We start from the raw sequence: 25,271 nt of genomic DNA on the forward strand, positions 1-25,271 counted from the left end.
TAATTATTATGTGCGATAGAAAAACTCCTACACACATTATGGCTCATTGTAGTCCAGATTTATATCATGACTACAGAGAACAAGATGAATAACTAAAGTCTCACATAGACCGAAGAAAAACGCCACACATCTACTGTGCACTCCATTTTCGCTGTCCTCGACTCCATGTAACCACGTTAAAACTGCATTTGTTAACATACATGCACGCACACCCTCCACCTCTCTTCCCTTGTGGGTGTGCAGTTGTCGTGTACACTCTTTTGTAGCTGCTGTACTTTACAGCCCACTTCTAGTGCAGCAAGCACAGAGGCTTTGTTTCTGCTGGAGCATTGGAGTAATGGGCTGGAAAATGAGCCCCCTTTTTTGTTGGGGGCGAAATTAATGCCATTTATTACTAAGTAGCTGCTGCAGCAGCAGCAATGTGGATGACTAGAGGTGGGGGTAAAGAGAATGGGGTGGGGAGTAGCGCGATGGCAGGTCTCTACCCTCAGAACAGATTACTAGCCTCCTGAGAGCACTGCTCCTTTATTTTAATTTTGATGAAGTCAAAAGCGTTCGTTTTCACATTAAACATTTTTTCAGCTTATTTTCTGAAGTACAATGTGATGCTGCCTCTAGCATAAAACCACAAAAATTAGACACATGCTCCTTCTTTGATTGTTGACAAATTGATCAACATGTGAGAACACAAACGGCTCTGTCCCAAGGCTACAGAAACACAGACCTTTAATATACAGTGATGCCAAGTAACAAAACCCGGAGTTCTTTTGTTATCTGCGAAATACAGGCTAGTGTCCTAGACTGTGAATGTTTGGCTGCCTTTTTACACCCTAATGAGCTTTATTTTATTGAAACACTAACAGGCATTACCCAGAAAATGGAAATGATCCATTTGACTGTAAAATCACACTAGCCTTTATCATAGGTTGGTCAGTAGAGCAGCTCCAGGACTTGGTTCTTGATGACATTATTGAGAAAGTCTCATTTCTTGCTCCAGAGGAGTCTTCAGTGAACTTTGTATTACCGTAAGAACAACACTTAATTTGAATTTCCCTTTAGGAGTAACAGGCAAGAGCAGGTTTCTGCTTGAAATATAAATCCTTCACTGACATTCTCCATCTGCCACTGTGGTGCATGTTTAAATGGGGTACGCAGGCGATTTTGTAACACTGTTTCAATATGCTGTGGAAGAGTAGAGGATGAGGTATCCTGACTTTCAGGCCCTCGTGTGGGTCAAGCTGTGCCACTCCACAAAGCCAGCTTTTCCGAAGATCACCTTGAGAGTATTTATTCTGTTGTGCCTGCAAGAAACTAAAAATACCAGAAATAACTGTGACGACGTCACACAAGTTATTTTTTCACACAACTGGAGCCACAGGAGGTAAAAGTGGATGTCTTTGGATAGTCAAATGTGGGACAAAGCCAGAGGAAGCCATCATAAGCAGAGGGGAGAAAACATCAACACCTTTAAATGTCTTTTGTGATTAACAAAAAAAAATATTTCACTGCACCAAGTGAATAGACAATAAACTTCATTTATAAAGTTAGTAAATAAAATGAATTCAGAAGTCGTTAATAAGACAGACGCATGTTTCACAGTCAAGAATCTGGGAGTCATCTGCAAAATAATTAAGCCTAGCTGTAAATCATTTATGCAAATTAATACTTTCCTAAGTACGGGGAGTATGAAATTGCCATCTGGTGCCGTTTGTGTAGATCCTGATATTTCTGATATTTTTTTGGCAGGTGGCCAAAGACGCTGGCTGGCATCCTGGCCTTCCTACCCTGTGCTCCTGCCACCTTTGGCTCTGCCCCTCACCCATCTGGCAGTGCTCCTCACCCCTCGAGCCGGGCAGAAAAGAAGGCGTGGCGACGTTGTGACCGTGCTGGGCGGTGGGCTGAGGAGGACTATACTCAGTGCCCTTATGCCAGTGAACTGACCCGTGTGCTGCATGAGCTCACCCAGGTATCAGCATTAGTGTAGATCTAGTGCCGAGAACTGCTGGGAAACAGGATTCATTTATGGATTCTGTTTCTTTTTTTTTAAATTGTCCATCAATCCTTATTTAGAAATTTTCCAGCTTACTCTTAACAGCAAGATTTCAAGTTCATATTCCCTGAAAACTACCAGTTGCTTTGATTCACCTGTAGCCTGCAGGTATTTCCAGATCTTTGTATGAAACATTTATATGCAAGCTGTTTTAGTCTACTCCTGCTCAAAGGATTCCTGCATTAAAGTGACAAAGTTTGCAAAACTACACAAATTCTTGAAATTTTCATTCATTTTATTCATCTTATCAACTGTGCAATGTTTTTGTGGAATTATTATAACAAGCCGTCATGTTCGTCCTCTCTGAAAATTGTTGCATACTACACAATATATTGATTTCTCTTCCAGATACCTATTAATACGACCAACGCTCAGCCTTTTGGACAGCAGTTGGTGGCCTTCACCAGCAAGGCGGCGCACTTCACCGATGTCATGGATGTCATTTATGTCACCCACCTGGTGGAGAGACTAACGAGGCTAGTGGAGAAACATAAAGATGTAAGAGGAAGCACAGAAATATACTACATCCAATGCATTTATAGTGGTATCATCCCAATATTTTACAACTGAATTAAACAGAATCAAACCCCTAAGATGCTGTGTAAGTGAACTGTAAAAGCAATTACAAGGTTTTGGAATAACCTGTACATCTTTGCAACCAATGTGAGTGACTGCAAGCAATGGTGGTTGCCGGGCTGCCACCAGCCGGTCTTTAGACTGCGGACACTGGGGCCTTAATGACAGTTATTTAGCCTAAATCAGCTAGTCCTACTCTTGTCAAACAGTGTTTATTAAAAGTGAAAACACATGTTGTTTCTAGGTCTCCATTGTAATACCTGACCCGTTTCACTCCCAGCCAGCTTATGCCATCGGCTCGTCTAACTGTCAGAAGAGGGACTTGATTTGCCAAGTAACTTTTCTGGGAACTCAGGACAGTAGGAGGGGAACCCTGCGAAACATATAATACCTGCAACGTGCTATTCTTGTCTACACTGACAATTAGACAGCAGCTATTAGGCCTAAAGAGGAAGGTATTTTGTTTGTTGTTATAAATCAGGGTTGAATTTGCCAAGGTCGCCCCAGACAGCCTTAGACAATAGTTCTAATTGCAGTTCCTATTCTGATCTGTGCACATGCTCATTCATTCATTTTTCCATCACCCTAAGAAAGAATAAGATTTTGTTTAATGCTCATCTAGAGGTTACCCTAAAGACCACACCATACCACATTACCCATCAGTTAGTTGCTCTTGCACTAGACAAGCAATATGACTGAAAAACCGAAAAACCAAGAAATGTCAGTGACTTGTCGATCACAGTGCAGGCCTTCTCTAAAGATACCCTACGTTATCAAGCATTTTGACTCTAACAGGGACCATGATTTACTAATTGAACATGTATTTATTAAGACTTGCAACTAGCGATTAGGACCACATAACTGATGAACGTCTGCACAACCATTGCTCACCAGATCCCAACAAGAAACCACAGAAGCTTCCTTATAAGACACAGTAACATGTTTCTCACCTCATACAATATTCCACTGGCCATTGTGGCACTTGACCCGAATGGGAATCATTGTTAAGATGCATCTCGTGTTTGGGCGAGTCATGTTTTTACCTTGAGTGAATTTCTTCAGTAGAGGCAATGGGATTGTTATACTGGCATCACACTGAAGGTCAGGTTGTGCGAGGGGGAACGGTGCTGGGCTTAGTCAGTGAAAAGAATCAATATTAGCTCTCACTTGTGCAATTATTCAACACAGGTCACTCGGGAGGACATATTATTAGGAGATACTAGGAGTTTTATCATTCCTAAGACAATGGTGACGAGACCACCCTCATTCACGGAATAAAGAACAGCCCAATGAAGCAACAATAAAAAGTACAGTAAGTAAATAGCAAACTGCCATCCTAAGGAAGCAATTATGCCCCATTGGAGCTCCTAATCTAAATTAAATCTCCCTGTAATGAATGAAGCCACCATTGCCTCCCTCACAATCCTGACTGCAGATTACAAATGTGCCTGTTCTATGATTGATGTGCACGATGAGTCTGCTTCTTCCTTGCATGTGTGCGTGTGTGTGTGTGTGTGTGTGCTGTACACGCACAGTGCAGTTTGTGTTAGTGTGAGCGAGCAACCATTTGCATAAACGTCTGCTTGTGCTTCCTCAGCTGGGGGACTATATATCAGAGATTGCCAGCAACATGATGCTGGTGGAGGAGCATATCCTGTGGATGGCACAGAATGAAGCCAGGGCGTGCACTCGAATCGTCCAGTGTGTGGAGCGAATTGCTGACCTGGCGCTGACCGGAGACAATCAGGCCATTTCTAAGGTATAGCTGGACTACAAAATAAATTACTCACACTCAAGGCCACACTTAGGGCAAGGGTTGCTTATCGCGCTAAATGACGCAAAGCTTTCACTTTTTTCTCGTGGTTTAGAATAATGAGAAGTCAATTTGGCTTAAGTAGATAGTGAAAACAAAGCAAGCTAAAGATAATTTGCTTCCTTTCTTGGTTTCCTCTTCTATTTTTCCCTCCCCATTGTCATTGGGGATAAAAGCAGTGGCTAAATTAAAAAAATATGAAATTGTCTTTCCTCCCCTCGCCGCTCTCCTACCCTTACCTCTCTCTCCCCGCTCCTAAATCCCGGGATGCTCATCTTAGGTATCTGCTAACATAGCTCTGGAGGCCTTTCTGATCCGTCCGTCAAACTTCCACGGTTTGTGCTGCACAGCCCTTCGACAGCCCCCCTCAACTGCCGCCTCACCCCGTCCTGACAGCCACTCCCACTCTGATAAGGACATGAGCAGAGAGCGTGATGCCGTGGGGGAATCGTTGCTCAGCTTCAAATGCCACACTGTCAACAACAGTGGCTCACCGGTCAGTCAGCTAAGCAAGGTAAGACGCAAGTTAATAAGCGGTGTGAAGCTTTCTAAAATAACGCCACTATCTTCTGCTGCTTGGACGTGTTAGCTAGGGGGGGAAGAAAAAATATTCTTTCCCTTCCTTTCCTTTCGTTTCCCTTTCTCACTCCCAGCAAAAAAAAAATGTTCTAAACAGACATTCACTTTTGCAATTTTTGATTCTTAGTCCAAATACAGGAGTGAGAGAAGCAGGGAAGATGCTCTGAGAGAGGACAGAAATAAAATACGAAAACAGGGGTACAGTTTGTATACTAGCTCATGGGCACAATAAAATGAATTCCCGTGCACCACGCCTTTGAAGCATGTGAGAAAGATTACCTCCTGCCCTTAAGTCTGTTGTTGCCTATTTGTCCTGGCAATCTGACACCTTTGTTGGGGTTTGTTGGCGCGCTATAGATCATCTCGTTATAGGTGGGGTTGTGGTGGGAGCAGGGACTACAAATAGGGCAGCAATTTGGGAGTCAGGGAATGCCGACCACTCCCCAGTGATGGATGAGGTGGCCTTGTGTACCTGTCACTTTAAATCAGCTGAAGCTCTACTACATCTCCAGTTGTGGTTGTCACAAATGAGAAATAGACGTGGGGCACTATACATCTGCAGACAGCAGGCAAAACACTCAACTCCCCTGGCACTGTAGTGTCATATTTGTGCAACATTTGTACAGTTTGCACCCTCCAGCTATTCAGTCCACGGATGAATTCACCAGTGTACGTGCGTGTGAACACACTGTAGGCGCATGTTCGTGTTTATGAGCAGGAAAGAGCTCATGAGTGCGTGTTTGTCTTTAAATCCACACGATTGTTTCATTTTCCCCTTTCTTCTTTGTCAAGTCTTTCAGGTTTTGTCAGCAATTAGAGCACTTTGTTTGTAGCTCCAGGCTCTGCGTAGCTTGCACGCATGTATATCATTGTACAGCGGTGTCAAAGGTTTTCAGCAGAAGTAGGTGTGTTATAGGTTTCTTTTTAATACTGAGCTCAGGGATGTGTGAGGGTCATACCAACTGTTGCAGTGATCCTTATTCAGCTACCTTTTTCTTATGATTCATCTCAGCATTTCAAATGTTTCAAACTTTTGCTCGGCACTTTTTCTGTCTCTGGAAACTGACCTAAATTAGCAGAGTCACATTCGTCGACCTCGACGAATGAGGAATCAACATTTATTTCCATTATCGACAAGTGATCTCACTGCCAGTACTTTCAGTTTTAAAAGGTTTTCTTACAGCAGAGTCCAAACAAAAAAGAATATTTTATCTTCCCACTAAACAGTTGCAGCACTGTGTGACCTTGAGAAAAATACTTTAGCTCGAAGCTCGTATGTGATGTGTAAACTTCAAGGGTTCTTATCAGTGACTCATCTCAGCTAAGTGTTTCTTCAACAGCTGCACAGAAAAGGTTCATTATTAAGACAATCAACATTTCAATTACAGATTCACATAAGAAAACTGTTGTTAGCTCAATGTCAAAATAAGAAGGTGAACCTGATTTGATAGCAGGAAATCTTAATGACTGTCAAGTTAAACTCTATTGAAGTCATTGCACAACTCTATAAAATCACATCTTCCTTGCTAACAATGGAGTGCTCAGTGCTGCTACTGATAGCTGAAAACAATTGATTTTCATAGTCTCGACATGTTCCCAGTAAAAAGACTTTTTTTGGTAAGTTATTTACTACAAGAAAGGGTAAAAGCATCCGTGTTATTGTTGAACTCTGTTAAACTGCATTTTTTCCAACATCTGAACTGTTAAGCCCGGGGCCTCTCACCAGTCTTACTGCTCTTCTCCTGTTGTTAACAGTAATGTCCACTGTACAAATCCCATAGGTTATCATTTAGCTAAACAGTATATTTGTTTTGCAATGTAAAAAAGAGAAACAAACAAAAATAGCTATATGTGACCTACAGATGACTCTCTGCCAAACTCCTGTCACTAGGGAAAAGTGGTTTATTCCCCAACCAGCTGGCAAATGCTTGGTGGTGGTTGCTGGCTGTTTCTAAGTGGAATTGGTCACAAGGAGGCTGTTGTATTAAAAATATCTTTGTGATGACTTTGGTCACTAGCAAATTGCTCCAGTTACCCATACTTTGCATGGAAAATGCTCATTTCATGTCCATACAGCATTACTACTCAGGGATTCTGACATTATCACCACAGAGCTGGCATGAAGAAATCAAAATCCTTCAAACACAAACATATGAAACTAAAGGTAGAGTGAATGTTATTTAATCTTAATTTAACAAGCCCCACTGAAGGGCCCCACATAGATGAAATACTTAGATTAAGGCCCTGTCCACACTAATATGTTTTCGTTTGAAACTAAAGATACAGACATCTTTTTCGACGTTTTCGTTCATGGAAAACACAGCTTTTTGAAAATGCTCTCCGAAGCGGATATATTTGAAAATGCAGTTTTTTGCGTCGCAGTGTGGACAGCGAACCCGGAGCCTTTTCGAAAACGATAACACATTTTAGTCATGTGATGCAGTCGTGTGACCAATTAAACCAAGATAGCAGAGGGCCATTATACAGCAGTTGTTTTGTTTGCTGTCACTTTTGACAGCCCTATTAAAGATTAATATCAGTTAGTACATGCTCCAGATAGCTTTTCTTCAAATTCTTTAATTCTCACTCGCTTTTGCAACTTTGTACTTTTGTGTTACTCGCAGCAACAACTCCACCTCATTGTTAGTCCATTTAAAAAACTCGGCGCTTTTCCTCAAAATTTTGCCACAACGTTTCAAAGAGCCTGAAAGTAAATAAGCGGCAGGCAGAAATGAGGCAGGTCGAATCTTCTTGCGTTTCATGCATGCGCAGCATTTTCAGCATTTTCAGCTGTTTCAATGTGGATGAGCAACTCTGTGAAAACAACTGAAAACGCTCGTGTGGACACGGAGCTAGTGCAGACGTAGCCTAAGGCAGCACAAAGTAGCGTGCCAATGTGTGAAGAGACAATTCTTTAGTCCAGTGTTGGGTGACTAAAAAACATGCTTTATTAGCCTAGGACGAGAACATTTTAAAGAGATAGCTATAACAGCTTTATTTGTATTGTACATTTCATTATGTGTAAACTCAATAAGCTTAACAGAGAAGACAAAAACATAAAAACTAGTGCAGGTTATAACATCTTAAGGCAGCAAAAGCAGCACAAACAAAACAAAACAACAGCACCCATCAAATGTGCGCTTGAAAGAATAAAAAGGTCTTAATTTTGTTTGTGAATATGTGCAAAGTTTTAATTGATCTTAAGTCAGCAGGAAGTTTGTTCCACAGAACAGGACCACAATAACTGAAAGCACCTTCAGAAGGCCAACAGACTGACAGCTTTGTGAACTAAAGGAAGGATTTTAAAAGTAATTCTTCATTTTACTGGGAGCCACTGGGAGAGGTAACGTGTTTCCACCTACCTGTAAGGATTCTGGCTGCTGCATTTTGAAGTCATCCTAATGTCTCAGTTCCAAAAAGCTTTGAGACATCCAGCATTTAATGTCATCAATGCAGCTCGTTAACATGTGAGGAGAGCTTAGATCAGATTAGATGCTGATGTAAAATTCCAATTCTATACAGCCCCACATTTAAAAAAAGGTGTTAGAATCAGTCTTAATACCCACAGGTGCAGGTTTTCTGCAGATGTACTGCTCTTATTTTGCATTTTTATGTAATATTTATGAGGTGCATACAATTGTCAGTGTCAGATTTACCTTTAAATAGTTAATATATTTTGGTAATTCTGGCAGAAAAAATCTCTCCAAAGGTCAGTTTTTGGAAGTGAGATGAAGAATGTTATATTATTTCCAACTCACTGAATGTGCAGAATGAATAAAGCGAGAACTCTCTGGGCGATTTACACTCTCACACCTGTGTTATGCCTCGTCTTGCTCTTTAAAGGCTCTGGGGTGTGATGCAGCGCCCTAGTATGGATCACTTCAATGTTAATTGTAGGGTGGACCAGAGTGGCATCATTTGCATGTGAAATACTCTTTTCTAACTAACAGCACCTTGAAATCAGCCTGCATAGTATCTTTTTATTGGCCTCCTCTGGCCTTAACAGTCTGTCCAAATTACTCAGGTCTTTACAAATGTCCAGTTCGCAAGCATTCATGGCTTCTAACACAGTGATGAAGACTGCCTGGTGACTTACTGTCAAATAAAAATATAAAATATAAGCAACTTTATCTGTGTGTGGTCATAATATTTTAGTTCATTAGTATATTTGTAACAGATTTAATTAGAAGATCTGATGTTTTTTACAGAGTGTGGACACCAGAAAGTGCCTGAAAACTGCACTCAATCGTTTTTCTAACCTTGATCACATGGTATCAAATTAGAGTCTTAAATTTAAAGCTTTACATAACCCTGCATTCAAATGAAACGCAATCAAAGCATAGTGTGTAAATGTTGCTATGACAATAACTCAACTCAACCTCATTCAGCTGAGATAAAGCTGCTAATTTGGAGTCTTGCACCAAGCTGCCTAAATCAGTGTTAAGTTGATGGATGAGAAAACAGAGGGATAAGCAATGCACACCAACTAATGCTTAAACAGATGCCTGTGATTAAAACCCAAAGCACAGTAGCAGACATAGTAACAGTTATCAGATATGACAATTGTCACTCTTAAGTGAGAGTGAAGGCCTGTTGTGTGAAAGTAAGCATACTTTTTTTTTTATCCAATGGGAACGTGACACAGTTGTGCAGAGTGTGAACTTGGTGTGGGCTCAACGCATTTAGTGTATCCAGAGCAGAGATAGAAATGCACATAATACACGCTTACGAACACACAATTCCCAATGAGTCATCAGTCAGCCTGTCTAACACTGCTCAGTTTAACAACACACTGTGAGGGCTACAATAGACACCTAGCACCACAGCTTGTTTTCAAGCACAGCAGTTACCCCTGAGATTAATACACACTGGAAAGGATTCACAGTCACTTGATAGTCACCAATTCAAGCTAGCTGGGACAATGTCTAAAATGTAAATTAAACCAATGATTGAAAGGATTAGAAAGCCATTGAAATGGTGTATTTGTTTGAAGATATAGAAGCACAAAACTGAGATAATGTGTTGCTTTTTGAAAAGTACACCTACTTTTGATTTGCGCTGGGAAAGGAAGATTTTGGAAACGTTTTAGGGACAATAAAACAGACGTGACATGTACACTGAAAGAAACCCATACCCTGTATTAAATGCTGTAGTTGTATATGAAATGCCTTCATTGTTTCTGACATGGATTCTTCCCCCTCAGCACCCCCATAAAAGCCTCAGACAACCAGTAGATTCAAACCACCACCATTACAACGAAGCAACAGCACTAACCACTGCACAACTGTCCATCAACAGTGATGCTGACGAATGCTTTGACTGTTCAGATGGTCCATACAAATAAGCTCACCATGCGACTCAATTGGCACAATTGACATGAAGATATTTATATATAAATTAAATAAACACATTTTAATATTACAAATAAATTGCCATCTATAATTAAATAAAGGACACTAAAAAGAGTCTGGTATCAGTTTTTTACAGTAACAGTGACAGAGAACTGTCTTTGGAAGGGGCTCTAAAAGTGAGAAACAAGCCGAGACCTAAAAATCTGCACTTGTCCATAAACTCTTCCTTTTCCAGACTGTTTCCTTCACCATCGTGTACCTGACTGAATGATCCCCTCTCTGTCTCACTCTGGCAGGAGCTCAGCACAGTTTAGAGCCATTTTGAGCCCAACTGGACTTAGACACACAGCATATGGCCCTGCTGTGCCAACACCTTGCCAAAAAGTGGCATAATAAAACAGCCAACATGAAACATGTGATCCTCACTTAACTTCTTAAAGAGCTATTTTTTTCTGTTTCTTTTTTGCATTTTTTTTTAATAGTTATTCACCAACTGTTTGCAACCAGAAAAAAAGAGATATGTTATTGGATGTTTAAAAGAAACCACATATTTGTCACGTTTCGTTTCATTTTCTGTCAGAAATAAGACCTTGTGACAGAATAAGATATTCCATGTATTTCATATTGCACATCTGAAGCAGCTTAGAAGTTCTTCCCTGAAAGCATGCTGTGATTTAATGAAGCACCCTGATGTTCACTCAGTGGCAGGTCAAATTTAGTGAGATTTATGTGAGAAAAGAAGAGGATCCAACACTGGCTGTGTAGAGGAACATAAGAAGATTATAGGTTACCTAAAAACAAAACCAACACAGCATCAAAGTGTCTAAGTGAGCTAAGGCTCGCTGCAGGTATTTGGTCAAAAAGAAAAGCAGTGGGCAAGCTGTTTGGTCCAGTGATGGTGCTAGTTGAAAAGGCAAAGGATCAACGGAAATACTGCATTTTATCCTGAAGGGAATCTGGGTGTCCAACGTAATCATTATTGAGGTATTCCAGGGAGGCTGGGATATCTCAATAAACATTATTGCCAGAATTTCACTGTTTTTTGTTGGTATGACATTGTGATTCTCATATTGAGTGTTGCTTATTGAACAAAACACCAACAATGTTCGAATCCCTGGGTGGACAAAGAAAGCAACCAGTTTCAGGTTACTGACTGTTCATTTATCGGAAGAAGATAAGCATGCACCCTCAAATCAGCCTGAATATTGAGCACCGCATTTTAATGCTGACCTCATTATCCATTTAATTGGGTTTAGTGAACTAGGTGAGAGAATTACAATTTCATACTTGACATTTATATGTTTTCTTTATGATTCCCATTAGAAATGAATTCCATGTGCTCAAAATATGTCTACATGTGAATGAATATATGCACACATTGATCTACAGTCAGTGGTTTTTACTTTCTTCAAATATGAGCTAATGTTAGCTAATGTTTGCTAACATTAGCTAACAAATTCTTGCAGATTAGATTAGATAATATACTCACACTTACTTGAACTACAAAAAAGAGTCTAAGGCTCTGGTTTCTATGTCAATTTACCTTGCAGTATCTTAAAATAATGCTTTAATGGGCTTTTATCAGTTAACTACAGAAACGATAGCAGTAGTGAAGCTGAAAGCTAAACAGCAGGGAGCCCGCATTATGTTTGTACCAAGCAATGGAATAGATAAACAGCTATTCAATGACAACCAAGTAAAATTACCTTCATTTATGTTCTATATTTCATGTTTTTGAGGAGTCTGAATGTCCAAATCAGCTAATGGTTGGGGCGTGAAAGAGACAAGCTTTGGAAATTAGCTGTGCCCAAAGAACATGTGACCAAAACTGGCAAGGTGTGTGAGAAGAGAGCAAAAGGGAAGATCAGACAGTAGGTCAAGGTTTTAAATCTGTTTTTTCAAAACTTTTTCTGCTTCTGCTTCTTCTGCTACGTCAAGTGGTTAAATGGAATAATGCCCTACAGTCTTTTAGATGACACAAGGAGTTATCAATGAAGACTGTAGGGCATTATTCCATTTAACCGGTTGACGTAGCAGAAGAAGAAGAAGCAGAGAAAATTTAAAGGCATAAATTAGAAATTAAACAAGCTTTTGAACAACAAAAAAAAAAAAAACCCTGACTGTTTTCGAGATCTTTTCAGCATCATGCCTGATTACAGCATGCTTGCCAGTTGACCTCTGGTTGGTATCACACAGTTCCACTTTGTTTAGAACAGACTCTGAACTAATTATCCCTAAATTACACAAACATATGGCATCTTATCCTATTTCCCAAGTCAGTGGGCGTTATCCTTGAACTGAATTGCAGAGTGTATGGTTCATTGAGGATGACAGTTTGGGACAATATTTACCACTTTAGATCTCCTTCTTCCTTGTCATTGACAGGTAATTAGCGGAGGCCTTTAGGCTGAACGGGTGGAGTATTTGCACCTCCCTCTCCCCTCATATAGCCTTTTGTTGCTCTACAGAGCTCCAGTGTTTTTTAATTATGCCCACCCTGTTTTGCGTGGGTGGGTGTGTTTGTTAGTCTGGTTTTTTTTTCTTTTTTTGTGTGTCTTCATGTGTGCGTTTGTGCTTTTTTTTTTTTGGTGTGAGGGTGTGTTTGGATGCGTGCCCACCAGTCGCCCTCTAGGTGAAGACTCTATCTGGGGACTCTGTTGTAGAAGAATAGAGCCGCAGGGCTGCCGCGCAGAAAACGAATCCTCTGCGTGTCAGCACTGGCATCTGAGACCACCAAATATAACCCAGTTTGTCCTGATTCAGTAAACATGGAGCTTTACAAATGCGGATGCCTAATGTCTCAATAATTTGCTTCTAATTGGGATATGTTAGGGATGTGTTGTGTACACTTCCCTAATAAGCAATACAGGATTTCAAGTACTTAACTCCAACACGAACAGTGCAAGGACTCTTCATTAGCTCGTTGACCTGTGTCTCTTTGTACGGGGGCCACAGATTGAGGAAATCCTCCCGCCATATTTGACACGCAAACGACCAGAGGTTAATTGTATGGATGCTGAACTCTGTTAAGCACCAAAGCCAAATGGCAGCAGGCATTAACAGTTATTAAGTATTAAGGTTTTATTAGTTTATGTTATGCTTCACAATAGGGCGTGGGCGTGTTGTGCATGTGTGCTGGCTTGTGCGGACAGTGTACATGCATCCTTGCTTGTGTGCGTGTGTGTAGGCAAATGGATTTATACATGCTCCGGATTTTGATTTGTGCAAACTATTTGCAGCTCATACGGTATGTGTGTGGCTAAGTGTCCATGCAGATGCATTATTCTTCAGCATGAAGGCATATAGAATTTTTACTCCCTCCCAGAGGAATCACAGCTTTTTCTCTCTTTGCAGCTCGGTGAAACAAACAGGCCTGTGATGCAGCAGTGAGAGGCCTTGAATGCTAAACACATCATAAGAGAGGAAGGCAGAGAGAGGAGGAGGAGGAGGGCAGGAGGCAAACAGAGAACTGAAATTGGAAAAAAAAAAAAAGAACAAGACTGAGTGCAATACAGCCAAAAGTGACAAATGAAGGACTAGACACAGACAGGTGGACACATCCAGGAAATAGAGAGCAAGAAGTGAGAAGGCGAGACTTAGCAGGAAACAAGAGAGGGTGATACTAAGAACAGGAGAAAGAGAGAGGAGAAATTGTTCCATCAATGACTGGAGATCAGCACACCCGGGGGACTTCTATCCATTTCCACTGAATGAGAGACAGTGATTTATTTCCCTTTTTAGAAGAGCAGAGGAGCTGATCCTCTACTTCCTGTGTAGATTCTGTGCTGGACAAGTTGTCCCCAACTGAATCAATCAGCCCATCCCATCCCCTTAAAGTGCACTCTGGCAGCATAAAGGTCATTCCTAACTTTTTTTGTTTTGCTTTTTTAAATTAAAGCCCACATAGCGCCTTCACTTTACTTACTGCCCCATCCAGTTTGTGCTTATACCCCATTAAACATTTTGCTGAATCTTCCAGGATACTCCTGTGTTTGTGCTGTGCTTACCCAGCCTGTCTGTTGGCTGTGTTGTCCAATGCAGTGTTTTGCTGCTGCATAACAATGTGGATTTTTTTTTTCATCTCACTCTGCAGCATTGTGTAGAGATGAATGGAGGCATTTGCTCATCTCTGACTATTCCCCCCCTTTTTTTATACATTTAGCCAAGATCTCATTTTCTCTGTGGTGTGACACACTCTCATCAGAAAAGCTGTACCACATACAGACAGCTTTGTCCTGACAGCTTCTGTAGGAAAATGACAACTGAAAGTTTTAGGAAAATAAATCCAATGGAAAATAGGTCATTTTAAATTATATATTGTGTCTGCATCATAATATTGCTTCCCGTCAAAAAAGACTATGTTTAAAGTATACTGCCCGTAGCCATACTGTAAACCTGCATCACTCTGGGGCTCCTCACATGAGTAGAGATGTTTCCCTGCGTGACATGAACTGACAAAGACTCAGTTGTAAACATGGTATATACTATAATTACTTTAAAATATATATTAAATTCATGTTTAGGGTGATTTTGTGTATACAGACCTTGCAAAATCTAAAAATAGTCTCGGGAAAACACAAGAGGTCATAAGAGCGCAGATGATGTCAGCTTTTGTTGTAACTTGTATACCATGCCAAGGATTACTTCACTTAGGCATAAGCCATTAACTAAGTGCTAAAGCATAGTGAGTCTGACCTACCACTGTTTGGATCAAGTATATGAAATAACCTTTAGTTAGGTTATTAAACACAAGCGGAAAAGTTCAAGTTAAATTATTTTTTTTGCAATGCAGTAGTGGGAATCCACCATTTAATAAAATTCTGAAGCTTCACTTGGTGCAAGACACATGGTATCGAAGTGGGAATGTGGGGAACAAGACTCTACACTTGCTGCTAATATTTGATTTGGTTATCAAGCCTTGTCCCATTGTTAGTGGTCTACAGGAGACATAAAGCTCAGAATAATTAAACCTTTAAAGCCGGTCGGAGCGGGCACGCTCCGTTTTCCCTAACTATTTTTAAATCCCGGTAGCACTGCAACCACGTAAGCTAGCGCCATCATTTTTTTTGCATATGAAACCAGAGGAGTTGTACTTACATGCTATGCCATCAGCTTGGCCTAGGTCACGGTTTCCTTCCACATATTGCTTTGCAAAAATTGCATAAAAAGCGCTTGCAGCAACAAAAACATAATATTCCAGAAACAGGCTTTGCCAAACCGATCAGCTGTTCATAACACTTCCTACGTTGGAATAGACGTCAGCGCGAACTATCGCATGTCTGCCATGACCTGCCCGAAACTGGAAGTGACGTCGTTTTCGCGGAAATGTAGTTTTTTTTTACCATCAGGGCCTTGTAAGCCTATAGTGGTGTTTTTAAAAGTTATGTTTGACTTTATGACTTTCTGTGTCGTTTCTGGGATGCTTAGAAGTCAAATTGAATCGCTGAAAATAGTTTATTTTGATGCATATGCTGTATTTTTGCAAATTTGCACTATAATATTTATTTTCGTTTTTTCCTGCAGTATATAAAAATTGGTGTATTTCAAAAATAAAACTATGAAGACACTCAAAATAAATTTCCTGCGGTGGGAAACTATTTTGAGCAACTTTTTTGTATTTACAGTTTTGAGGGATAAGCCTCTTAAATTTCTCTAACTAGAAATATATGTAAAAAAAACCCCAAAAAACGATTTTCAATTTTTTTGTAGTTTATTGCACTTTGTTGCAATTTATGTAATTACTATGCACTTAATGCATACATATTATTAAAATTTGGGCTATAATGGTTGTATTGATGTATAGCAACTTGAAATGCTCCCAAAAATGGCTCCTCAGCATGTAAAAATATAATATAAGCTCTGGCGGACTTGGTTCTATGGTAGGTCTTAAAGGGTTAAGAGACACAAGGATTTATTGGCGATGTAATCAAGTAGTCCATATTGGGAAAAAAAACCTCAAACAGAGAAACATGAGATTTTTGTTCATGCATTATCTTGTATCCTTGTATCCTGATCCCATAAAGCTACTGCCAGGGCATGGTGTACTTTACTAAGACTGAAGACGAAGCAAATCCAACTGGAAAAACAGAGCTGTCACACCTATTTGAGCATCTTGTGATTTACAACAAGCTAATATTAGTTTTGTTGACATTGTATTGTGACTTTTCTGCAGCATCCGTAGTTGTCACAATTCACAAACACAGCATTTCATCTTGGATCATAGGAGCTTCTTCAGATAGCATCACTCAAACTTTGTCACCTTGAAATCCGTGTAAAAGCATGGAGTGCTTTCTTTGGGCTGCTATTAATATTTTGTGGCAGTTTCTAAAATTTAGTTGCATTATACATGTATGTATATTTTGTCCCCAATTATCCAAGTAAAATCTAAAATATTTTTTCTTCTCTTACATTGGATGAATCTGTTGCTGCCTTTGAACTATTTTCCCATATTCCAATTGCTGCACTTGTTAAATTAAGCATCATCGTTTTTTTTTTCATTATTATTTTGGCATTACTGGTACTGAAATGCTAGTTTCAGCATCTTTAGTTATAGCAGATGCTTTTTCAAAAAGACAAGTTCAACCTTAATCTGTGAATTTAAACATGTAGCTCCTCATTTTTCTTGTTGTGCGATCGTGGCTCAAGAGTTGGGAGTTCGCCTTGTCGGTCATTGTGTCCTTGGGCAAGACACTTCACCCGTTGCCTACTGGTGGTGGTCAGAGGGCCCGGCGGCGCCAGTGTCCGGCAGTCTCACCTCTGTCAGTGCGCCCCAGGGTGGCTGTGGCTACAATGTAGCTTGCCATCACCAGTGTGTGAATGTGTGTGTGAATGTGTGGATGACTGGATGTGTAAAGCGCTTTGGTGTCCTTAAGGACTAGTAAAGCGCTATACAAATAAAGGCCATTTTACCATTTGTTGTGAGTAACACAGGTCAGTTGTACAGTTTCATATGTGGAAAGCCTAAATATCAGGGAAAAGCAAGTATTCTTGATCTTTCATGCATGCATGGAAAGCCAAAAGTAAGGGAGCGTAGCTGAATGACCACCTGACAGAACAGAGCTGTCATGGTGGTGGGTTGCAAAGCAGCTGGCAGAGTCAGCAGGCTAACACACCTTTGTTAGAATGCCCCATGTGAGATTTGCCAACAGGATGTGCAGAAGCATATCAGCAGAGTTTCAAAACTCTATAACAGTAGTTTGTCCTGTGATAGACTACTGACCTGCCAGGGTGTACCAACTCTCACCTAGTGTGAGCTGAGATAGGCTCCAGGTGCCCCACAATCTGGATGGATGGATGGAGCTTAGTTTGTTTAGAGACAGACACTATCTCTTCTTTTTAAGATTTGGCTTAAAACTTTCCTTTTTGCTAAAAGATATAGTTAGGGCTGGACCAGCTGACCCTGAATCCTCCCTTAGTTATGCTGCAATAGGCATAGGCTGCTGGGGGATTCCCATGATGCACTGAGTGTTTCTTCTTCAGTCACCTTTCTCACTCACTATGTGTTAATAGACCTCTCTGCATTGAATCACACTTGTTATTAATCTGTGTCTCTCTTCCACAGCATGTCTTTTGTCCTGTCTGCTTCTCTCGCCCCAACCGGTCGCGGAAGATGGCCCCGCCCCTCCCTGAGCCTGTTTTTTTTTCCCCACTCTCGCCAAAGTGCTTTGCTCATAGGGGGTTATATGATTGTTGGGCTTTTCTCTGAAGCTGAAGCTCACTTGTGAAAAGAATATTGGCAGTCAGTCATTTATCATAAATCAGTCTGTGATTTAACATGACAAGTCAGCACATACAACAAGTATAACAGAACATTAACTAAGTTAATCACAGACACAGAACAGACAAGGATCTCCAGCAACTTTCGCCAAAAATCAAAATCAAAAAACTAATAATGGCGAGTGAACTGTGATGTGTTCAGTGACCTCTGAAAAATCACAGCATACAGTCATAAAAATGTACACACCAATCTGTTTTTAATAATGAAATAAAATGATGACTACCATGACAGGTAAGTCTCCTGCTGTTATTTCGTTTTACAAACTTTTATGAACTACCTTCAGGATTACATCTCCAGCAGATAAATTCCTCCTTTAAAAAAGTAAAGATAAAAAAAAAAAAAATCTCAGGCAAACTGAAAATTGAATAGTTGTTGACATTCAGGTTTTCAGCCAACAATAGCAATATGGTTTTTATCCCAGTATAACTCTGAAAGCGAATGAGTCATACATTTCCTCCTCAAATACACAACTCACTCAGCCAGCACTAAGACTGGCCAGAACTGGAAGCCTATTGTACCTGGCAGCTGCCAGCTGTCACCACAAATCTAAGGCAAAACAAAACAAAAAGCAAAACAATCCACCGTGCGGTTGAGCATACTCGAGTATTACATCACCCGATCACCTGAACAGTTTAAATGGCTTTCTCAACTTAGCGACAGCCGTTGACATTTCATCTCTGAAGCCAGTTAACTGTGTCTCCAGTTTGACATGACATTAGGTTATTATGGTGATCTCACAAGTTGGGCTACCTGCTCTGCAACAGTCAGATGGCATTCATCACCCAGTGCCCTGTCACTGGCACCCCTGGCAGTAATAAAGAAGCACACTTTAGCACTGGCATTTTACAATCTAGACACCAGTAACCCGCTCGCATTTCATATTCGCATAGTTGTCTGATCTTTTGAACTTTGTCCCTTTATCTCTAGAACACACACACACATGCACGCACAGGCACACACTTCTGAATATAAGACGTTTTGATTTTGCACGAGACTCGTTGCAGGGGTTAAATAATACATAATTTTATTAATAATGTTAAACATCTCTTGTGTCAGATGGCGTGCAGAATATTACAGCACTACTGCTCTGCTCTCTACGCACACTATGATGCCATTAATATTAATTGTTTCACGAATTGCTGTCATAATAGCAAAACAGCTCACAAAATCCGACGTGCATATTTTAACTCTTCCTCTCACTCCCTGCTGCTCTCTCGCCTCCTCCCTTTGTCCTTCTTTGTGGCTAAAAGCAGTAAAACACTCAGCCAACTAAGTTTGCCTCCCATGTGCTGGTTAATCTGGCCTGTCTAGCGTCATCTTCCACCTTTTGCTTCTGGTCCACAAATCAAAGCTCGATCGACTCCTATTTCTATCATCTCCTTTCTCCCCCCTGTCCTCCCCTCATGCCCCGCAGCAAGCGCCTCCTTCTCTAAGAAAAGTAGGGTGCAGCAGCAGGGAGTCCTTTGCAATTCTTCTGTGTCTCGTCTCATCAGCCCCACCACAACGCCGTGTTTCTCTCAGCTTGTTCCGTGCTGCTTTCATGTGGCATCCTGCACTTTGCGGCTGTAATTAAATGTATGCTGATAGAGCATTAGGTTGCTGGTAAAGCTGGATGTCCAAGGTCAGGCTCTTAGTGTTTGACAGCTGTGCAGATAATATCAAGAGTAAACAATTGGCTGCAGACTTTTATAAGATATGTTTCCTCATAAAATTCAGCTGTGCAGCGTTTGAAATCCACATAAATCTTGCAGCACATAAAAAAAAAAGCTTTTTTGGTCATCTGCACTCTTTCTTGCACTCAGCTGCTTGAACGCAGCTTTTTGCCATATGGTGATGTAAAGTGCTTGTTAAGAAGTGCTGAAATATGTGGACAGATGTTTTAGACATGTATGCTACGTGTGTTCGGGACAGCATGCCATATGCTGCTGAGTTGGTACTCACACAGTCTTTGGTGGGCACAGGCAGCGACGTCTTTCCTTTGATGAATGAAATCCAAATCTCTCCTCACCCTCATTTCTTATTTTCACTGCCCTTCACTGTCATTTTGAAGCGATCCCTCTTTTAGGATCTTTTTCTCTAACTTCCCTTCGCTTATATCAGCTCCATCCACATCGTGTTTTCTGTGATACCCTTGAAAAGAAGAGGTTTCGTTGAGGAGGGGGCCTTTTTTTCTAATTACTCTGTGGTGTGTTTGCGTGTTGCACCATCTGTGAAGCTTCTGCTGTTCCCTCAATTAGAATTCTTAGATCGACGAGATTGGAGTTTTACTGCGCTGCCAGTGTTTGCTCAGATGGAGTCTGCTGCAAAAGCACTGACTTTCACAGCTTATAATTACAGTAAAACTGTGCTCCTCTCTCAACAGTGGGATATCACTCTCTCTCTGTATATTTCTCTCTAATTATTGTTATTCCTCATGTGGAAATAGTAGTTTTCACCCCCTATTGTATCTGTTACTGCACTGTGCAAAGCTGTAAATTTGGCATAGCAGTTACAAGTCCTCCCACAGTGTCCATAATTTTGGATTTACTGAAACAATATAAGCTGCTTATTTTGGATGATACACACACAGACGCAGAAACAAACACACGTACGCGGGATCTAAGCCTCGTGGAACGCTATGTTTAGAAGTTATCCATGGGTCCTTAAGGGTGCCCATCACCAAAACTGTTTGGGTACCGCTTAAACAAACTGAACTCTTAGCCATTTCTGGTTGGTTTAGTTGTGGTGCAAACAGTCAGTCGCAGTCTGATGCAGACTAAAAAGTTATACTAGTGTTGATTGTTGTCCTAGCAAAAAAATGTGTTTATACGAAAGCAAAGCAGCACCTTATTTCACACACTGTGTGCTTACACACCACTCCTTAATAATTAGTTATTATTAATCTCTGGCTTTCTTCCACAGTGTGTTTTTTATCCTGTGTCAATCCCCTCATCCCCGACTGGTCGCAGCAGATACCTGCACCTCCCTGGGCCTGGTTCCGCTGAAGGTTTCTTCCTGTCAAAAGGGAGTTTGTCCTTCCCACTGTCACCAAGTGCTAGGGATTTCCCTGTATTAGGGTCCTTACAATATAAAGCAATATAAACAATATAGAGTGATTTGGTGTTGGATGAATAAAATTGAATTGAATATATATCAGCTACACATAATGTCACATTAGTTTTCTGTGCTATCCATTTTTTGCTGCTTATCCAACTCAGGGTCGTGGTATGGAGATACCGTAGGCCAGACCTTCCCAAAGTGTGGGGCCCACCCCCTAGGGGGGGCGCAGAGCCATGGCAGGGGGGCGCAGGATGAAAAGGGGGGAAAAAAAACAAAACGCTTGGACACTGCTAGCATGGGCAGCAGGAGATGAAGCATCGCTGAATATGTTTCCAAACCAACTTCATTCTAAGCCAAAGACTAGAAAATATGGTGAAGCAAATCTTCCCTTTGGCTTCACCTGCACAAGTGCCGAGGTAGGTCTCCCTGCAGAATTGGTTTTCCCTTCATCAGGAGCAGCGCTGGGCTCTTCAAATCACGGACAAACAGCATCCCACATTCTTGATTTTTAGTTCACAAACACTTCTTGTAATGACTAACTACTCCTGACATTTTGGAGATATACATACTATACTATACTTTATACAGTAAATTTACAGCGGGATACAAATAACATCAGGCTGATCCTGCCGCGATTTGTTCCCCCGGTTCAAATCACGGACAAACAGTATCCTACAGCTGTTTATGTTTTTAAACCTATTTTGCATTTTTTGAAATGTATTGATAGCAATGTTGAATATTATTACACAGGAAAAAAAACAACTACACGTAAAATAATCACACCGTGACGCCTCTGCCTTTGTAAATGGAGGGACAGTAACTGTGTGTGTATGTAAGCGTGTAAAACCTGCAGATAGTCAGATTAACAGTATTTTGTCTCTATCTGCCATTCTGCAATTCCTCTCATGTAAACAATAACGTGGCGCACAGCGTGACGTGAAAAAACGCACATAGCTTTGACGTTGCGTGATGAACTCTGTATTCCTCGTCCACACGTAAACGCAAAAAAGGAGTTTTAAAAAATCTCAGTTTTCGATGATTCGAAACGCTGTTTACGTGTGGACGAAACAGCTGCGTTTTCAAAAATACTCGTGTAGGTGTGGACGTAGCGTAAAAGAGTTAGTAGTTTATTTTCTTACTACCTGTAATTTATTGCAGATTACTTGTATTTGCTTAATTGTTTACTAAATGTTTGAGGTGTGAAATAAACCGCAATGGAGCAAAATATGGATGTGTGGTTGGAGGATGTGTGCGTGCGTGTGCGTGCGGGGGGGGGGGCGCAAACATTTTTCTTGTAAAACAAAGGGGGGCCCAGCAAAAAAAGTTTGGGAATCACTGTCATATGCCGAGTGGCAGGGTGCACCCTGGACAGGTATCACACATGTCAATTTAGAACCAATTAACCATTGGAGGAAGTCAGAGAAAACCCACACGTATATGGGGAGAACCTCCAAGCACCGCACAGAAATGCCCTGTGGGGGATTTGAACCCAGGACCTTCTTGTTTTGAGACAACAGTGCTAACAAGCACACTACACATGTGCTGCTTTCTGTAAGTTGGTGGCTTCTTCTAAAAATCTAGTGGCAAAAAAGTGAGAGTTGTTAGTTTTTTTTTTTTTTTTCAGTTGTTACATTTACCCTAGCTTGTGTTCACTGACAGTGATAGTCACATTTGTATTTGTATCAGGTCACAATAAAAGCTAAAAGACAGAACTGTAACTCAAAATCACACTTTCCATTTTAATGATACAATAACAAGAAGAATGTCGGCAGCTTTTTTTTTTAGTTTCCTTTGACTGGACATCACCATTTGAATGTTTGTCTGAGATCGGTCAGATTTCCAAGAGTTTGTGTTCTCAGTAATGGAGTCTTTGAAAGATGCTTATACCTGTCAACCAACAGTTGCAAGTTCTTGATAGTGCTGAAAAAGAGCTGAGAATAAATCAAAGTCTAAACTCATGCCGAGATTACAATTTCAGAAGCTGGAATCAAATTGGTTCCAATCCCCTCTCTGGTACAATGACAGCTCCACTGTACTCTGTCCATTTAATGAGCTACTTGGGGGCCTGCTGACTTTTATTTACTTGCACTGCTGTGAGCCTAATTGTGATCGTAAATGAGCTAAGCATGAAAAACCATCTCTGCTTCAGGGGAAAGCAAACAAGTTGTAGGTAGAAAGTGCAGATTTGCTGGACAAATGCTCCAAATACAACTGAATATCATGTCTGTAAAACATAATGCAATCTCCAATTTAATTGAGTTCAACTGAGTTCAACCTGGCACTGAATTTAGTGCCAAGTTAGCACATGAGTAATTGTGGTGCATTTAAAACAAAGGTCTTATATACAGTAGATGCAGTAAAATATAGACTCACGCTTATACAACAATGCAAAAATGAACCCTTTGAGGAAGCACCGGTGAGGAAAACCACCACAGACAGGACCAGGCTTAGGAAGGGGAGCTATCTGCCTAGACTGGTTAGCATGAGGGGGGAGGGAAGAGAGAAAAGAAAAGCTCTGAGAAATAGCAGGGGAAAAAAGTATCATAATAAACACTTGGCATCATAATGATTTATAAGCTCAGATGGAGGCTCGAATGAGACCAGCATCATCTTTAAGTGGGTGAATTAAGCTTTTCAAAAGGTGCAGCTAGCTGTGATGCAGTAGTTTGTGGCTGCATAACAAACCCCCCCCCACCTAGTTTTCTTTGTAGGGCACATTTCAACCCTGTACCACCATACATTATACAGAGGGTGATGCTGCATCCAGTATCCACAATACATGTATTATTCTGTGCTATCACTACAGAAAGATGGAATCCTCCGTCCTCATTCACACTCACCTCTTGAGTTCATTGCTGCGCCTGCCCAACTGCTCCTTCTGCAGTCTACTTCTCCCACATACTCCTTCACAAACACCCTGTTATCGCTTTGGAGTCAGACTCGGAATGCACATTAGCTGTCCTCCGCTGCATAAATACAAACCATTTGCTGTAGTTTTATTGTCCAGTTTAAGGGGCTGTCTATAAATTTATGCTTTCGGGGACTGCATCATGGTTATTCAGTCTGAGTGTAGATGGGGGGAAGTGCAGAACACTGTGAATAGTCCATGGGTAGTGCATACTCACACGATGGTGCATTTGGGGGTGTCGTTGCAACAGACTATGGGTTCCCCTCTTTTTGGTTACTGGCCACACTGTTGCGAGACTGTAATCATATTATTCTTCTCTGTACCAAAGTAAAGTTAGATACTGCTGTGCGATACTGGACATTTTGGTACCGATATCAATATTTTTACCAATAAAGCCAGCTTATGTGAGGGAGAGCAATATATCATGATTTATGAGGTGAAACATCATCAAGTTGCAAATTTTAATGTGTTTTGAAACTGTGTGATTTGAAGCGCTGGAATGTAAATGTGCCTGTCTCTAAAGCATTTTGGGTCAGCTTCTGGCGTTCAAATGTTCTACAGACTACAGGGAGTGCAGAATTATTAGGCAAATGAGTATTTTGTCCACATCATCCTCTTCATGCATGTTGTCTTACTCCAAGCTGTATAGGCTCGAAAGCCTACTACCAATTAAGCATATTAGGTGATGTGCATCTCTGTAATGAGAAGGGGTGTGGTCTAATGACATCCATCCATCCATTCGCTTCCGCTTCTCCTTTTCAGGGTCGCGGGGGGCGCTGGAGCCTATCCCAGCTGTCATAGGGCGAGAGGCGGGGTACACCCTGGACAGGTCGCCAGTCTGTCGCAGGGCCAACACACAGGGACAGACGACCATTTGCACTCACATTCAATCGCACATTCACACCTAGTGACAATTTGGATTATCCAATTAACCTATCCCCACAAGCTGCATGTCTTTGGACGGTGGGAGGAAGCCAGAGTACCCGGAGGGAACCCACGCAAACACGGGGAGAACATGCAAACTCCACACAGAAAGACCCTGGCCTGATGTTGGAATTGAACTCAGGACCTTCTTGCTGTGCGGCAACAGTGCTAACCACCGTGCCACCGTGCTGCCTGGTCTAACGACATCAACACCCTATATCAGGTGTGCATAATTATTAGGCAACTTCCTTTCC

At 41.1% G+C, this 25,271-nt stretch overlaps 1 protein-coding gene across 1 annotated transcript in view; it reads left to right on the plus strand.

Annotated features, from left to right (window-relative positions):
• adgra1b (adhesion G protein-coupled receptor A1b) overlaps nucleotides 1-25,271 on the plus strand; it is a 190,786-nt gene that overhangs the window by 71,260 nt on the left and 94,255 nt on the right. Inside the window, exons 9-12 of the mRNA XM_085183349.1 lie at nucleotides 1,747-1,966; nucleotides 2,399-2,548; nucleotides 4,224-4,385; nucleotides 4,720-4,953. Of these exons, the coding sequence (XP_085039475.1) occupies nucleotides 1,747-1,966; nucleotides 2,399-2,548; nucleotides 4,224-4,385; nucleotides 4,720-4,953 (766 nt within the window). The remainder of the gene's footprint in view (nucleotides 1-1,746; nucleotides 1,967-2,398; nucleotides 2,549-4,223; nucleotides 4,386-4,719; nucleotides 4,954-25,271) is intronic.

Source organism: Neolamprologus multifasciatus, chromosome 13 (assembly GCF_963576455.1).
Source record: "Neolamprologus multifasciatus chromosome 13, fNeoMul1.2, whole genome shotgun sequence".
NCBI lineage: Eukaryota > Metazoa > Chordata > Actinopteri > Cichliformes > Cichlidae > Neolamprologus > Neolamprologus multifasciatus.